The 17223-nt window shown below is 35.5% G+C and overlaps 2 protein-coding genes across 2 annotated transcripts; one reads left to right on the top strand and one right to left on the bottom strand.

Annotated features, from left to right (window-relative positions):
* Positions 1–2430: 2430 nt before the first annotated feature.
* LOC118746723 (ras-like protein 2) lies at positions 2431–6082 on the bottom strand. The gene is made up of 4 exons (XM_036480614.1): positions 6010–6082; positions 5827–5953; positions 3239–3326; positions 2431–3171 (listed from the first exon to the last, which is right to left on the bottom strand). The coding sequence occupies exons 2-4, from the start codon at positions 5938–5940 to the stop codon at positions 2762–2764; spliced, it is 612 nt and encodes a 203-aa protein (XP_036336507.1). The 5' UTR covers positions 5941–5953; positions 6010–6082; the 3' UTR covers positions 2431–2761.
* Positions 6083–9413: 3331 nt separating this feature from the next.
* Positions 9414–12022, top strand: LOC118746722 (zinc finger protein 674-like). The gene is made up of 7 exons (XM_036480613.1): positions 9414–10205; positions 10237–10486; positions 10545–10843; positions 10911–11018; positions 11079–11274; positions 11386–11450; positions 11528–12022. The coding sequence occupies exons 1-7, from the start codon at positions 9837–9839 to the stop codon at positions 11657–11659; spliced, it is 1419 nt and encodes a 472-aa protein (XP_036336506.1). The 5' UTR covers positions 9414–9836; the 3' UTR covers positions 11660–12022.
* The last annotated feature ends 5201 nt before the right edge of the window (positions 12023–17223 follow it).

The following is a 17223-nucleotide window of genomic DNA, read 5'->3' as shown; positions in this document are numbered from 1 at the left end:
GATTTCTCAGTCGACAGAAATCGACCCGTATAAAGGCAGCTTAAGGATACAGCTCGATGGCTGTGGTTCAAATAGACATTGATTTCTCTACTGGGTCGGTTGTCGGATCGACACTTGCCTACGCGGACGCGAAGGTAGTCACAGCTGGAGCGGCTCGCTTTATCGTAGTCTTTCAAACGAGCATGACCACCTACACCAGGTCGATTCCGCATATCTCCGCATTAGGGTGTGTGAATGACTCATTTGATGGTCACACCTCGTCGGTCCCGAAGAGATGGGCGAGCTATTGTAATCGGCAGTAATGTCGAAAGCTTCCAAAGCCAGTAGCACCGACAGAATTTGCATGCTGATGCCGAAAAGCGCAAGTTTTCCCGATCTCACATGCTGAGGATTGTTCGATATTGGCATCCGGCAATTGAATTGATGAACTCTGCTCGAAAATAAATGGCTACTTCTCCAAAATCTCGTGCTTCTTCGCTGCGCTCTCCCCAACGAAATGGACCCGACGACGTGTGGTCGCCGAGGAGACGTAGGACGCAGTGGACGGTGCTGTAGACCTGCCACCATATAGCAATCCGAACAGCTATGGGATGACTTCTGATGTCGCCAGAACATCACTTGCATAGTGACTACATGCGCAGGATGCAATTCTTAGTAAGTTGCAACAGACGCGAGCACCCGAACAGGCACTTGCTAGAGTCGGAACCTCCAAATAGGCACGCAAAAGGCATCTCTACGAACTACGTCGAAACAGCACGTTTCCTGGGCCAACAGTTAGTTGAGCTTGACGCCAACGATTGATGGACTTACCGATTTAGGCGGGGCTTGGTAGTACCGTACAACAACGGTTTCTCCCACAGCCGAGAGAAGCCCTTTGTGCAGTTTTTCTTTCAATAAAATTTGGTAAATTTCGATCACTTCTAAAAAAATAGTGTATAAGGATAAAATATTTTTATTCCCGAATCATACTAACAACATTTAAATACCATTGAAGGTGCCTTAATTTTTCATTTTATAAAATTAGACTTTATTTTTTAATAAACTTTACTTTTTTCTTTTACATGAATATGTATGTATGTAAATATATAACACTAAAATATTTTAAAATACAATATTAGTATTATACGTACAATATATGTATGTATGGTGTATGTGGTATAGTTATAACTGCTGCGAATAAAGCATACTGATTGAATTTAAATAAATTTTTTTCATTCCGTAAGTGTTTATCGCTTACAGAATACATACATATGTAGCTATGTATAATATAGTGTATAAAATAATAAATGACAACATAAAATATATACTGCACATGCAGGCAAACATATACTTATGGCTATACTATATGCAATCCTTGGGATGATTGTGCACGCAATTTGTTTGTGAATTGCATTTTTTATAAAAAAAAAAAATGTGCGATTTGGATATGCAAACACATCAGTGAGTTTGTTTAAAAATAGGTACTTACTAATTTAAATACAACGTGAGACGATTAACTACAAAAGGTGCTCAGCTGAGAATTTGTGTGCTTTCAAGATTCTTAATTTAGCAAAATAAAATTGCTGTCAAGTGTGCTTAAATAATAAGAATTATATTTTTGCGCTAATTATTTAATTTTTTTCTTCCGCTTAATCCTAGCGTAGTCAACGTGAATTATGTATAGTATCAAGATTGCGCAGCAGTTTTAACAAACTCATATGAGTGGCGACATTTTGACTTATCGACACACACAAGTGTACATACAAACATACATATAAACGTAGGCACTCGAAATTTATTCGTTTAATTTCACTGTTAGTTCCAACTTTTCTTCTAATTATTTGGTCATTAATTTTTTTTTTGTTTTGTTTTGTTTTTCGAATAACAATGATACAATTTTTAAATATTTTAATTATTATACTTTTTTTGACAATAATTAGCAAAAAATGGTTCTTCAATAGTAAGCATAAAAATACAAATCTCTTTTGGCATATTCGTAAACTTTTTCGCTATGCAATTTTATCACTTAAAATTATAAGCTATTGTTTTTTAATATAAAATACAAAATTCACACACTTAATAGTTAAGACAGTTAAATCGCTTGACGATGCAATTAGTTTATAAAATTCACAAACATTTTTTTTATATAAATGTACATACATACATACATGTATGTAAATTTATTTAATTGGTGTTTTTGAAGCCTTCGCATTTTTTTGCATTCAGCATAAATTTGGTTAACAACTTTTCGAATGACTTATTATTTTGATTAATACAAACAAGAAATTGAATTTTTTTTTGGTGGTATTCGATATTTTCGTTGATTTTTTGAGGAAGAAAATTAACATACTATGCTGATCATTGGTGTGTAAATATTATGGACTCTGGTGGCTTTCATTAGAATTTCGTATTTGTACAATTGTTGTTGTAGCGTTGCACTATATTTCTTAAGAATTCATATGAGTTGCATACGTGTACAACCGGATTTGAAGTGCTTTTTCTCAACTTTTTTCTATTTTTTTCTTTTATTGCACTTGTGCCTTTGTTTGTCTAAGTTGCATGCGACTGCTTGTATGCAAACAACTGACATAGATTCATGCTTTCCTTGTGCTATTTTCGAAATATGTCTATATATTTTTGTTGTTTGGTTCATTGGCAGCTTTTGTTCTTGATCAACATCCATTATAAAATTTAAATTTTTCATCATTGAATTTCCTTTTTTCTCTGCGTCATTCTGTATTTGTTTTTCTACTTTTTCCTAACGTGTGTTTCTGTTTTGCTATTACAACACGCAACATTTCCGCTTGCTCTTCCTATTGTAGCTCTCCTCCAAGAAGGGGCGTTCAGCCAATTGGAATTTTCGCACAATTCGTACAAGCTCATGAAAGGCTTGATCGACATTCACCCGCAACTTGGCGCTGCACTCAATATATGGTATCAAGAGATTTCTGCTAATGGTTTGTGCTTCATCTAGCGAAACTTGACGCTGTTGCTCCAAATCGCATTTGTTGCCAACCATTAGCATTGGAAATTCATCGCGATCCTTAACTCGTAGTATTTGTTTTTGGAATTTTGGTATTTCATCGAAACTGGAATGGTCGTTTAGGGCATAAACAAGCAGAAACCCTTCCCCAGAGCGCATATACTGTTCACGCATGGCGCTGAATTCTTCCTGGCCGGCAGTGTCCAAAACTGTGGCAGAAGCGAAAGAGTGTTATTGCAAGAGTGTCTTTTTAGGTATTAATTTGAAGATACTTACTGTCTAACTTTGCTGGCACATCGTCGATGACACACTGTTTGGTGTAGGAGTCTTCAATTGTAGGATCATAGTCAGTAACAAAGTAGCTCTGAAATATGGAAGAAAATTTTATAGTTCACATTTACTTAAAATATTTTGATTTTAAACATACTATACATATTTATATGTAATAACAATAAGGTTAATTTAAATATAATGCACGGCATATGATACCAACGACTATACACTACTAACTATAAATTACAGTTTTTAGACAAGCTTACAGTTGTTTTTTTTTTTTTAATTACCTCCTACTACAAATAACAGTTTTTTGCGAAATTTCAGATTGAAATTTGTGGATTAAAATACTTTCTCGGATTTTTGGAATTCAACTTTTACGATAAAAAGGGGCGATGAAGGTGCAGTGTTTACGCTTTTGAAACAAATGGCAAATGTGGTAAGAATATTTTTCAATAATTCTCTACAAAAACATATCTAAAATAAAACAAAAAGAAAAAGCTAGCCGAGTGGTTACTATTACGTCCTATCACTCAATATATTCAAAGTATATATGTACGCACATATAGTAAACCATTTCGCAAGTTTTGGCTTTTTTTTCATTTTTTTTAATATTTTTTATGAGAGTTAGCAGATTACTTAACAAACACCATATAAATCCACATTTCAGACTTTGTGCTAAAATTATGAAAATTGTCCCAAGTTTGACCAAAATTTCTGTCTTTTTAATAAACTTCTATGATGCGCAGTTTTGTAGCGCATTAAATTTTAGTCTAATAATGCAGTAGCAAGAACTTACCGCTGATTTTTGGCACTTTTTTTTGTCGACAGTTTTTTCCGCATTTTTTCCATACAAAGTATGTATGTTTGACAATTTTTTTATATGAAAAAAATGCGGAACACAGTCAACAAACAAAAAATTGCCAAAATGGGCTACAAAACTGCATACCAAAGTTTTGTCTAAAGATCCAATCAGCAGAAAGTTGGAAATTTTGGTCAAACTTTGCAGAATTTTCATAATTTTTGCACAAAGTCTGAGATTCGGATTTATGTATATGTAATGATGAAAAATTTTAATTTCATAAGTATAATAATTTAAAGAAAGATATCTTTCCATGAGACGTTCAGCACAAATTTAAAGAGATGTGACCGCCAAATTTTTTTTTATCAAGGTCAGAATTGTTACCGAAAATGAATGACAAGATTTATGTATGTACCTATGTTAAACCGTTTTAGATGTTTATTAATCTATAAGTTATACACACCCACATTTTTAAGCAAGTATATTTTCTATTAGCGAACCTTAGCGTAGACCACGTAACTTGTTTAGGCAACAATATTTGCAAAAGACTAATATTTACTAAATATACTGATAAAAACTCGGCTGTTACTTTAAATGATAATCTTAGCTGAGTGCTACAAGATCGTCATAACAGAAGTTATTTTAGACATAAAGAATTTGTACATAATCACTAAAGGCGTTTATACAAACATAAGCTTGATAATGGAAAATTTTTTTGAAGAGAATGGCTTCTTGACTTGCAGTCAAAGAATGATAATTCGTCTGTCAGTTGTCCACATATCAAAATCTTGCCATCATTAAGAACATTCTTGCTTTCAATATAGAATCTAAGGAAATTATACATAAGCAATGACTGCAGATGACGTAAATATCTAAAAATACACACTTTAGTATACTAAGGCAAACAAATATTGCTTGCCATTACATATGTACATAGTTTGGCGCTGAACTAAATATGAAGCAATATTTGTTTGTTTAAAGCCAACAATAACTCTCTAATTCTAATCCTTTAGAAAATGCTTCGCTTACCAAGTCATGCAGCGTATCAACATTTGTTATTTTTATAGCAATTGATAGACAGGAGGGTATCAAAGTGTACGTCATCTACGGTATGAGGCCGCGAGCAGATGTACATAGGCATGCAAAAGTACATATTTGCATATATGTATGTATGCACATACCTACATATGTGTAAACATAAAAACTTTATTGTTGTAGGCGCGGAGCTGCATATGGTTGAATCTACATACGTGCATGCTTATGTATGTATGCATATGCTTTAGCTATTTGCCTATGGTGAAGATCGCCAAACAATATACATACTTTGAGTTAGAATATGATTTAAGATGACGCTACTTTGTGGGCGTTGCTCGTCATATACAAACATAGTATGTATGTATGTACATATGTGCAAACGTGGCGTTGCGGTCGCAGCCACGAAAACCGCGAATTTATGGTCTCGACATCCTATAGAAGCTAGCAACTGCTGCCTCAAATGGCAGCAACGACTTATGTATATTAATATAAAACGACACATGAATGTCAAGTTTTTTTGGTGAATCTACATATTTACATACACATGTACATACATACATTCAGCCAAGGTCTTTACCTGCGTATAATCACAAATGGGAACATGCGTAGCTGCAGCGGACACTGCCCCTCAGTCGCCAAACCAAATAAATATGTATTGTCCAAATCAACTTGTTACGCTTTCAAACTTATGGCCAGCTCCTCCCACTCCCTAATATATATTTCTACGATAGAAACTTGGTCGTTTTAAACATACCTGAATAAATTGTATTGTTAACGCAGATTTTCCTACGCCACCACCTCCAACAATCACTAGTTTGTATGTTTGCAAGGATGATCCACTGCCTTGTGCGGTATTGCTTCGCGACATTTTACTGAATTTTCTAATTAATTTCTACTTTAGTTTGCAATGTTTTTAAAAGAAATCGTCTGACGTTACCAATTTAGCTGCGGTTCCACCCAAAAAACATTTCACTACAACAACGAATTATGAATGGTGACTGACAGTAGCAGACGTCGGCAGAGACCGCAGTGGAAATGATTTGACAGCTGAAATTCCATTGAACAGGGATGCCAAGAGCATTAGTATGAGTGCAAACAATGGAAAAACAGATTAGCGTAGAATCTGGTTTTAATTTTTGATACAATTTTTCCCCTTAACTTTGATTCCGATTATTATAATTTAAGGCGGGTTTTTATTACTACTTTATTCTGCAAGTCACACAAATTAGCTGTGTGCAATACTCCTATCACAGTCTATCCCAGCTGGTCGGAATAGCATAAAAATCTTCTTTACCATGAGTTTCATTTTAGCCCTAAAGCTGAAGCTCCATCGGAGGTTTTTCAGGCGTTGCGGTCTGATGCGCTCAATCCAGAAAAATCATTTAAGGTGTTCTTACACGATATGTATTTGCATGTGTAAATGCCACTTTTTACATATGGAAATGCCAACATATCGAGTAAAGGCAAATTTGATTTGTTTCGGTACAAAGCAGATGCACGTACATGCGAAATAGAAATGTTTCTATTTTCACCTGACACATAGATACAATCATTTGAGTTTAGTTTATTTCGTTTTCAAAGAACGTATTTTTGAATAGTTAAATGAAGACTGTGAATTTGACAGACATACGCAATTACATATGTATTGAAAAAGTCACTTTTATGGTGCAAATACATATCGTATAAGAAGACCTTAAGTTTTGCGGAAACCTAGCCACCCTTTCTGGAAGATACACTAAGGGTACTCATTTGAAAGGGCAAGACTCTCGCAAACTGGGCAATCTGTGCTATTTTAAACCCCCGCAAATGAAATGTCAACTTTTCTTGACAATTTCGTCACGCAAATTTGCGTTTTGTGCTGTGCAACCCTCAGTCAACTATATTATTTACTTTCATTTTGATTTGCGCTCAACGCTTTTTCGTAAGAAATTAATATTTCCTTAAATTTGAGTTTCATTTGTTCAAATTTTAAATATCGCCTTGGTGGTGTTACTGGCGAATTTAGATTTTCGCCGCGGTCCTTCTGAATGTCAAAATGATGGGTTTGTTGTAGACAATGCGAATTCATATTACAACAAACACATCATTCTGACATTCACAAGGCCCGCGGCTAAAATCTAAATTCGCCAGTAACACCACCTTGCATAAATTCACCTTGGTTTTCTCGCTCCCTCTTGACTAAGGCGAATTTATACAAGGTGGTGTTACTGGCGAATTTACATTTTCGCCGGGGTACTTCTTAATGTCAAAATGAGGTGTTTGTTGTAATATGAATTCGTCTTGTTTGCAACAAACACATCATTTTGACATTAGGCGCGCGGCACTGTGTGTGGGTTTGTGTGTGTGTGCAAAGCTTTTGTTACTGGCCGTCTCCACAGGATAAAATTTATTGCTGCCCAGCTGTCATTTTGGTCGCTAAGTATAAGTTATATCAGTGGCAATATTTGTATGGACTTTTAATATCTTGATATAAGCATAAGATAGCTTCGAAAATTTATTTTTGCCGGATTTAATCGCTTAAAAAATTTATAAAATAGGCTATTTTACATCCAAGTTCAAAATTACAAATATTTTAACAGGAAACAGTTCAATTTTTGCTTCTATATTAAAATAAAAATGATGTTGCAGCCACGAAGTTTTCGTGCAAATGAAAATGTAGCTATCAAACTACCAAACTGGCGGCAACTAAAAGGCCGTTTACATACGACTTTTCCTTCGCTTTGCTTCATAATTCATTTGACAGATAAGTTCAACAAATGATTTTATATGAGCCTTGCTAAATAGAAGGCGAGGAAAGCAAACCGAAGCAAAATCATGTGCAACTCTCAACTTTTGCGTGCTTTGGGAATCAACTGTCTACATCTCTCTTTTTTCGCCCGCTTGCATTTGCTTTTAATGACAAAAGTCTAGTAAATATGAATTATTATTGCTATTATTTATGCTTATTATTACATTGTTATCTCTTCTACACAGATAAAACATGTAGGAAAAAGAGAACGCAGAAGCTGGCAAAGCGTTTATTGTAGGATACCTTCTAAGCTTCACGCTTAGTTCTCTAAGTTCTAACTGTCAAGCAAAGCGAGAAAAGTTGTATGTAAACGGCCCTTAATGAGCAAGCCAAGGCGAATTTATACAAGGTGGTTTTACTGGCGAATTTAGATTTTCGCCGCGGTACTTATTAATGTCAAAATTATGTGTTTGTTGTAAACAAGGCGAACTCATATTACAACAAACATACTATTTTGACATTAGGTTCATTCCTTATCTTTTTGGACTAAAATCTGAAAAGTGTCAAAATGCCAGAGCGTAAGCAAAATGCGCTCACTAAAAGAGAATAACAGGAAAAGTAAAGGAACGCAAAAAACCAAATTTTTAGTCCAAAGAATGGCAACAACAAAACTAACGTCAAATAAGAACAGAAATGTATGTACAAAACACATTCACACAAGCACCAGCACAATAAACACTTGCTATATCAATTATTTTTTGCCTGCTTCCAATTTCAATTCATTTCTTTTACTTTTTAGATTATTCTCACTTTTAGCGTATTCATTAATTTCCGTTAATTTAAATTCAGTTGAGTTTGACACTTTTCAGGATTTTGCCAGAAAAAATTCGTCTGACTAAATCTGACTACTTCGGACTGATGAGAGTCACTCTCACTGACTGTTGCTCTCTCATTTTTGCTGTCATTTCCGAGTTAAGGAACGCTTTTTGGACTAAATCTGACTACTTCGGACTTTTTCTGACTATTTCTGGGAGATAAGGAACGCTCCTATTACGAACTACCGTGGCGAAAATCTAAATTCGCCAGTAACACCACCTGTATAAATTCACCTTGGAGCAAACCTTCATTTGGTCCCCTTTCAGACACGTCAAGTCTTGCTTTCAAGTCTGCTCGTTCGTAGGCGAAGTAGTTGAGAAGAGAGGGGAAGAGTACAGAGACCTCCGTACCGTCAATTCGTTTCAAGTTTTCCTGTCTCTTTTGATCTTTTCGTTGCTTCCCATTTAAAGAACCAAGGACTTGAATTCAATTAAAGTTGACGCGTGTGGAAGCAAATAGAAAAAACAAAAGAGAATGCGAAAAAAACTTGCTTTCAAGACTTGACGTGCCTGAAAGGGGACTTATTGAATCATGTTTGCAACAACGCACAACGAAATATATATTTATCCCTTTTTTCCTTTTTAATCAAGTGCGGGCAAGAAATATCGTTTTTAATCCAATCATTGATATGAAATATTAATTTATCTGTCGTTAGTGCCACAGTGGTTAGTGCGTTCTGTCAAACCAACGCCAACCCCAAAGCACCAAAGCCAACGCGAAAGTACTATCAGAGAACGTATAGTTATGAGAAGATGCAAATCGAATAAATTTTGCTTCTTTGTCTATATACACGAAAATCAAATATCTGCCGCGGACAGAGTCAAAACGGAGACAAATTCTTATTGCAAACGTTTCAGATACGGTCAAAATCATCGAGGCACATTTTCAAAGTAACAAGCTGATCCTTCTTATAATTTACCTTTTTTGATAATGTTTGAAACTTTGATGGACATATCGTAAATTTAATTTGTCCAAAAATACCCACAGTTATCCACTGTATCATTTCCTTTATTTTAACTTCATTGGCTTGCCTCTTCTACATGACATTCGTAAATATTTACCCGCGAATGTAGATAAACATTCTCTGTGTAAAAAATCTGTGTAAATTAATAAACAACAAACACAATTCAGTAGAGAAAAAGCAGAAGGGATTTTTCCAAATGAACAGTGAGGATGTGATTGACTTTTGCCCGGAATCCCCTGGGTCTGATTCAATAGTCTCCAGTAAGACAACACGAGTAATTTATGTCTGCAATATGTGCTTTCGTCAGTATACATTGATCGAGGATTTACGTGGACATATGATTGAATATCACAAATGTATCCCGATAGCAGAAACCAAGCTAAAATCAAATGAAAAATATGGACTACAAAATCCAGATGATTTTCATGCAGCTGCCACATACGATTCCAAAAACCTACCAGCGCCAGAGTTAACACCTACAGAACCTTTATTGCCCAAACCTGAATTGCGTCCAATGCCGTTCAAAAACTTCCGCATTGTGCTGCGTTCCCAAAAAGGCCATGCGGTAAGTAGTTCGCATAATACAAATTTCAGAGATATTTTATGGCCTTATTTTCAGCTGTCCAGTGACGCATGCATGCCCTTACAAGTTTGAAAATGAATCTAAGATGTCCTTACACACTAAGTGCCATATAAATGTGTCAGCAGCGCAGGAGTTCAAATGCTTTGAATGTGGCATTGAACTGCCAAAGTGGCGTAGTTGCACCGCTCATCTCTGGAAGGCACATCAAGTGGATGTGGACTTACTCCACTGTCCGCAATGCGAGTATAAGGCGCATGCTTCAGGTGGGTAGAAGCGGCATTATTATAGCTAATGTATATTTTTTATTGTATGCCTCTTAAGTACTTATCTGGCGTCACATGCGGGTGCATAAAAAATGGCGAACTCGCGTTCTCCGTTCACTGCGAGCAGTTCAGCGTAAACGCCTGCAACAAGATACACCAAAACCCGACGAAATTAGAGCTCAAGCAGCACCGATAAATAAGAATAGGTACTATGCTGAAAAGACCTGTGAAATATGTAGTCGAAAATTCGTGAATGGTAAAACGCTATCGAAACATGTCAAAGCGGTACACAATAAAATCAAACCCTTCATTTGCAATGTATGCGGCAAGAAAATGGCGCGTAAAGCTAGCTTAATTGTAGGTTGCCAATGGATATACACTTTTATTTTCACATACATAGTTAACCAGATTCTTAACATTTTAGATACACATGCGTCAGCATACGGGCGAAAAGCCATTGCATTGCAAAACGTGCAAGTTTTCCACCCGGGACCCTAGTGTATTGCATAGGCATCAGCTGCGGCATGAGAAGGTGAGCGATTTTTTAATGCAAATAACAGTGTATTCGAAAATATAGCAACCATTTGTTCAGGCGGAAAAATTGAAATGCGCGCTCTGTGACTTTTCCTGCATACAAACAAGCGCTTATAAAAGGCATATGCGTTTAAATCATGTGGAAGAATATAGAAATATTGCTTGTGATTTGTGTAATTATGTTACGATCAGTGCAGAGCGGCTGGAAGCGCACAAGCGTGACCATCGTAAGGGACTTATCGTCAATCATGAAGGTGAGTCACTGTTAGATATTAAATTTAGTAGCTTCACTGTAGCCAATATTCTGTTCAATTATCATTTTTAAGATGCTTATCCTTTTTACATTATTATTTTTATTTTTGTAGATTCAATGGATGCAACGCGTTCCGGTGGCTCCAAAAATCCGCATAAGCTACGTGATAAAAATGAGGTTTGCTTTGTGAAGTACATAATATAAGTATGTAGTTCCTTTATTTCTATGATATTTTTTCATTTTATCTTATGCAGATGTCCGCCGACTGCTTTTTACCCATTGAAAGCATTGATTCACTGCCGCATGAGCCTGCAGTGGATACGGGTGGTGTTACAATACCGGCACCTTCGGAGGATACACAGTTTCCTACATATCTAAATAACTAGAAGGCGATTAACTTTAAATCATACACCAACACAGTTTAAGTTTCTTTATAAACATTTTGCATTTTCTTTATTTCTCATTTCTTATGATATGATTTCAACTTTTTAAATATTTATGTATGTATTAATTATATATCTTTTTAGTTTAGTAATTTACTGCACTAAGACTGAAAAAAAATCGCGCTAAATTTCCTTTTGTTTAATTATGAATTTCATTAGTTTCCTTTTTGAATTTTTACTGATGTATCTTTAGTGTATTAGTTTTTTAATGAACTGTTAGTTTAAATATTCAAATTTAATTTTTTTCGTTTAAATTCACTAGTTTTATCTTTTCTTTACATTGAATTATCTCTAAACCATTTAAACTTTTGCCGGCGGCGTTTTTAATTACGCGCACCTCATCAATTTCAATTCGAACGCTTTTGTTATTTAAAACATGTTTTTTAATTTTGTATATTTTTAATTGCAATTCAATGCCTTGTAAGTTAAATTATGTATTTATATTTTCAATAAACAACTCTATATTTTTTGTTTCAAAACCTAAAATCCTCTACATTCTGTTGAATCACTAAAATGAATATGTTATATACACTGACAATGAATTACAATATAATTTGAGCAGCAAAAGTCTGTGCAACTCACAAAAATGTATGCATATCTGCAACTTAATACAACTTTTTCTTTTGAATGCCTACAAATTTTAATGGTATGTATTTATGCACTTTGTTGAAAAATAATTTAAGTGTTTCGTTCTATGTTTTAAGTTTACTTTCAATATACATAAATAGAGCTAAGAATAGATATTTTACTTATGCATTTCATTACTAAGTATTAATCGCAATCCATTACCATCTATTTTGCTTACCCTCAGAATAGTTTACATAGTTAACATAAATAAGTATGTATGCATATAATTTGTAATTTTATTGTCTGCGTATGTTTGTATTTGATTTAAAATTTCATGTAAATATGTATGCATGCATTTTATGTAGGTTTTTATGTCGGCATGTATGCGTTTAAATCTAATTTTAATAAATATAGATTTTCAAATGCTCAAACATAAAAAAACGTAACACTTTCACAAACCGCTAAAAATTATAAATAAACACCCATATCGTTTCGCATAGGAAAACAATGACAATCAATGTTTTTTATGTTGACGATAAAACATTCAAATTAAACTAGGATTTTTATCATTACTTAGGCAGTGTTAAATCTCGTATTTCTTCTATTCTTCTAATTGGAAGTGGAGTTTGTTTGATGGCGTTGGTTTAGGTCTATGCCAAGACTTGTTTCAAACGATGACAATATGTAAACTATAAGACTTAAATTAATTTAATTGAATAGTAACTCAAACAACCAAATTTTCCAAAAGTATGCGGATATATTTTTAATATACAGAAGTATAATAATATTTATAGGCGTAAGTTGCGCTATACAGATGTTTAGGCCCAGCTCCTAATAATTTTACTTTAGTAAACTTTACTTAATTCTTGCAATGCAAACTAAACAGTCTAGCTACTTTTTGATTCTGGGCAGCGTTAAAATATCCAAAGCGACTGTTGAGCTGAGTAACTGTATGATTGTATAAAACTACATTAACTATATTTTAAATAATTGATCTAAATTCATTATTATTAATGTATGAATAAGAAAGCAATGGGGTATAGTCGTTGTACTGGGTATGCAGTTACAGTTGCATGGCTATACTCAATCCCTACTTTCGCATGTGGGAGAAGCGGCAACCAATCCGAGTGGAGCATTGGGTCATGACAGAAAGAGATGGAACTTCGGTGGGGCCACTGCGACTTATTCGGTTTGAGAGCTTACTGAAGTCTGCAGAGTCTGCTCAACAGTAGGTGCGGCTACAAGCGGGCGTCTGTCTTGGAGCCAGCGGCTCGCTATATATAAACATGTACTCGGTTAAGAAAACACCCCCCTCCCAGCAATGGGTTGTGCACTGTGTTTGGAAGCCACCAGTTAAAAAAACTTCCAGTGAATTACAAAAACAAAGCCTCAGGAGAGACTTAAAAGACAACGATTTGATAGCATGCATCTGGAATATCCGCACCCTTAATGGGGAAGGTACCTCTGCCCGGCTGGTTGATGTCCTCGTAAGGAGAAAAGCTGACATCACCGCCATCCAAGAAATGCGTTGGACGGGGCAAGGCAAGAATTGCCTGGAGCCTTGCGACGTCTACTACAGCTGCAATGTAAAGAAGAAGAAGAGATAAACGAAACATCAAAGGATCTCTTTTATGAGCGAGGAAGACACATACGAGCGCTGCCCCCGTAACGATATAAAAATCGTGCATGGCGATTTCGATGCCAGGGTGGGCAAGGATGACATATTTGGCCCCATCGTCGGAAAATTCAGCCTCCAAAACGAAACGTGCGATAACGGACTGAGTCTGATCAACTTCGCCGGGGCCTAAAACATGGTAGCATGCAGTACTAGGTACATGCATAGAAAGATCCATGAAGCTACTTGGCTGTTTCCAGGTCGAAAATCGAGAAACCAAATCGACCATGTTGCTATAGACGGAATGCATGCTTCCAGTGTTTTAGACGTACGTACACTCCGAGGGCCAGACATCGACTCTGACCATTTTATTTTTGCAGCCTAGATACGCACCCGCCTTTGTGCAACAAAGAATGCGGGCCTAACAATACAAGGGAAGCTCAACGTAGAAAATCTACAATCCAACAGAAGCCAAATGCATTCGCGATTCGACTCTAACACCTGCTCTCAGAGAGCACTCTTCAACAAACCGACATACGCAAGCAGTGGAACCACATTTACCGCTCATTAAGTAGGGTCGCCGAAGAAGTAGTCGGATTTCAGCAAGCCCGAAAGAATAACTGGTAGGCCGAGGAGCTGTAGAGAAAAAAGATTTCGCCTACAGAGACACGCTGTGATCGGGCACAATGCGAGTCGTGTGGGACCCTTATATGGAACTCAAGAGGGAAGTAGGAAGTATTTGCCGCAATAAGAAGAGAGCGGCCGAAATACGTGATTGCAAAGACATTGAAATGCTGGCCACAGGAAAAACCAAGAATTTTATCAGAGAGTTAGGCGACTTACGGAATGTTTCAAAACCAAGCGACCTAGAAACCGATGTCCAGAAGATACTTAAATTCTGGAAGGACTGCAACAGCACTGAAACTTGTGGAAAAGACCGTCATCGGGTCGATGATTCACCGCCTGACTATGACGAGTCACGAATTGCGTTTTCGCGGCTAAAAACAACAAAGCTGCTGGAGCTTAGCACTAAAAGGAGTTGCCTAAACGCCGCGATGTCGGAATTTGGCATCCTCTCGAAGCTGATACGGCTGTGTAAAGTGACGTTGAGTACTACCACCAGCTCGAATTGGAAAAGACCTCTCTGAGTCGTTTGATACCAAATAACGGGATAACCCAATATTTGCGGGTAGCGTTTTGGCACGCACGCCGAAAAAGTAGTCGGATTTCAGCGAGCTCGAAAGAAAAACTAGTACGCTAAGGAGCTTTAGAGAAAAAAAGATGTCGCCTACAGAGCCACGCTGCGATCGGGCGAAACGCAAATCATGTGGGACCCTTATGATTATTGTTATTATTATTACGCATGAAAGGCCATAACTTAAAAACTAATGAACGGATCTCAACAAAATTTCGCATGTGCCGAGGTTATGTTTTAATCCGCTAGGTGGCACTGAAGTTAATATATTTAGAAAATCCGATTCACAGAGAAATATGACTGAGAAATGGAGCCGCTAGGCGGCGCTGGAATAGCAATATTCGGAAAGTCCCTATGCATCGTCCGATTCAGTTGCAATTGAAATGTATACTATATATACGTATATGTATCCGCTAGGTGGTGCTAAAGTCAGTATTTCCAGAAAATCCTTATTTATATTACGACTGAGTTGAAATGCGACAAAAATGGATCCGCAAGGTGCTGCCGAATTCGGGATATTAAGAAAAAGTTCCTATTTATGGTCCGATTGTGACAGTTTTTTTGTAAGGCCTATTGTAAGATAGACCCGCGTGACACAGGGTGGGCTGTTAGTAATATTTTAAATTTAATTGCATACAAAGATTTGTTTTAAATATCATGCATTTCTCACTGGAAAAAAAAACATAGCGTACCTATAACATTAAAATAACTAAAATATTCCTTATATTTATTTTAAGTAAGTAGTTTTTTTACAATTCGTATGACTTAACGACTAATACAACAATTAAAAGTCTTGTTCATAGGCTGCATACACTCTTTCTACACATGCAACTTTACATAGACTCATTTGCACTTAACCGTAACTGGAAAACTGCAGGTGGCAGTATTGTTTGAATTAAATTTGCATTTTGTCCAGTCTCGTCAAATTACACACAATACATCTATCTATTCAGCCAAAGTTATACATATCATACATATGTATGTATGTACTTAAAATACTGTAAACGTATGTATGTATGTACGTATACAAATAATTAAAATACCACCGCGTTGAATCATTTTCTTTTTTATATGAACCACTTTGCTGCTGGTTTGCGTTCGCAAACTTTCGAAAAACTTTTATTGCCTATAAATTTATTTATTTTACTTTGTATTGCAAAACTTCGAAGTTGGTACTTGAAGAATGCTGACTTTAAAACACTTTTTTCCAACTGCATAATAACGGTAATTTTATTTTTAATTTTTTAATTTTTTTTTAATTTTATTTTAACATTTATGCATTCTTTGTAGTTGTGTTAGCACCGTGGCATTCATATTTGATTAAGTGTTCTTTCTCTCAATTCTTCTCGTTTTTTGTATTATTCATTTTCATTGATTACTAACATTTCTAAATACATAATTGTTTTTGTTGTGCGTCGCATAATAAATGCTGGGATTTGATTATGAGTTTCTAAAAACTTATTTATGTATGTATGTAAGTAAGTTTGTAACCTCATAATGGGTATAAATTATGGGTCATCAAACTTCCGGAGGTTATTTATCACTACTTAATTTTTATCTATGTATGTATGTATGTATGTATGAAGGTATGATTTGTATCTATATGCATTTCATTTCTCTGCTCAGTAATTTCATATGTATGTATGTACAGTGGCGATCAAAAAAGGATGAATGGTGGTTCTATGTTTTTCAAGCTAAAATTTTTTGATATTTTTTATAAAAATATGGTTCATGCTTTAAAAAAAACTATATAAATCACACTTTCAAATTTTATACAGAACTTTCCACACATTTTTATCTAAATTTCGAGGTATTTGACCAGAATTTTTAGAAATGTTTTAGGTATACAGTTAACAAGGTTATAAAATTCTTATAAAATAACTGCAAGTTTTGAGCGGCTAAACATTGCATTGATTTAAAAAAATTTTTTTTTTGCTGACGGCTTTTAGGTTTTTTTCTTCCATATAAATAGCGAAATTTAGGAAAACTACGCGGCCTTGCGCATATTCTTCATGTTTATATGGAAAAAAGTGCAAAAAGCTGTCAACAAAAAAAAAGAAGTATTAAAAATCAATAAAATTTTTTAGCCGCTCAAAACTTGCACTTATATTGCTAGAATTTTATAAGCCT

The sequence above is a fragment of the Rhagoletis pomonella genome, unplaced genomic scaffold (genome assembly GCF_013731165.1).
Source record: "Rhagoletis pomonella isolate Grant_MI unplaced genomic scaffold, Rhpom_1.0 Rhpom_scaffold_00011, whole genome shotgun sequence".
NCBI lineage: Eukaryota > Metazoa > Arthropoda > Insecta > Diptera > Tephritidae > Rhagoletis > Rhagoletis pomonella.
This window is presented reverse-complemented; position numbering and strand designations above follow the sequence as displayed.

What these genes read in the sequence shown, in the direction of transcription:
- LOC118746722 (XM_036480613.1), top strand. Translation starts at nt 9,837, where the DNA reads ATGAACAGTGAGGATGTGATTGACTTTTGCCCGGAATCCCCTGGGTCT. An exon ending in GTTCCCAAAAAGGCCATGCG is followed by an intron (nt 10,206 to 10,236) that starts GTAAGTAGTTCG and finishes CAAATTTCAGAG; the next exon opens with ATATTTTATGGCCTTATTTT. An exon ending in GTATAAGGCGCATGCTTCAG is followed by an intron (nt 10,487 to 10,544) that starts GTGGGTAGAAGC and finishes ATGCCTCTTAAG; the next exon opens with TACTTATCTGGCGTCACATG.
- LOC118746723 (XM_036480614.1), bottom strand. Translation starts at nt 5,940, where the DNA reads ATGTCGCGAAGCAATACCGCACAAGGCAGTGGATCATCCTTGCAAACA. An exon ending in TAACAATACAATTTATTCAG is followed by an intron (nt 3,327 to 5,826) that starts GTATGTTTAAAA and finishes TCCATATTTCAG; the next exon opens with AGCTACTTTGTTACTGACTA. An exon ending in TGTGCCAGCAAAGTTAGACA is followed by an intron (nt 3,172 to 3,238) that starts GTAAGTATCTTC and finishes CTTCTGCCACAG; the next exon opens with TTTTGGACACTGCCGGCCAG.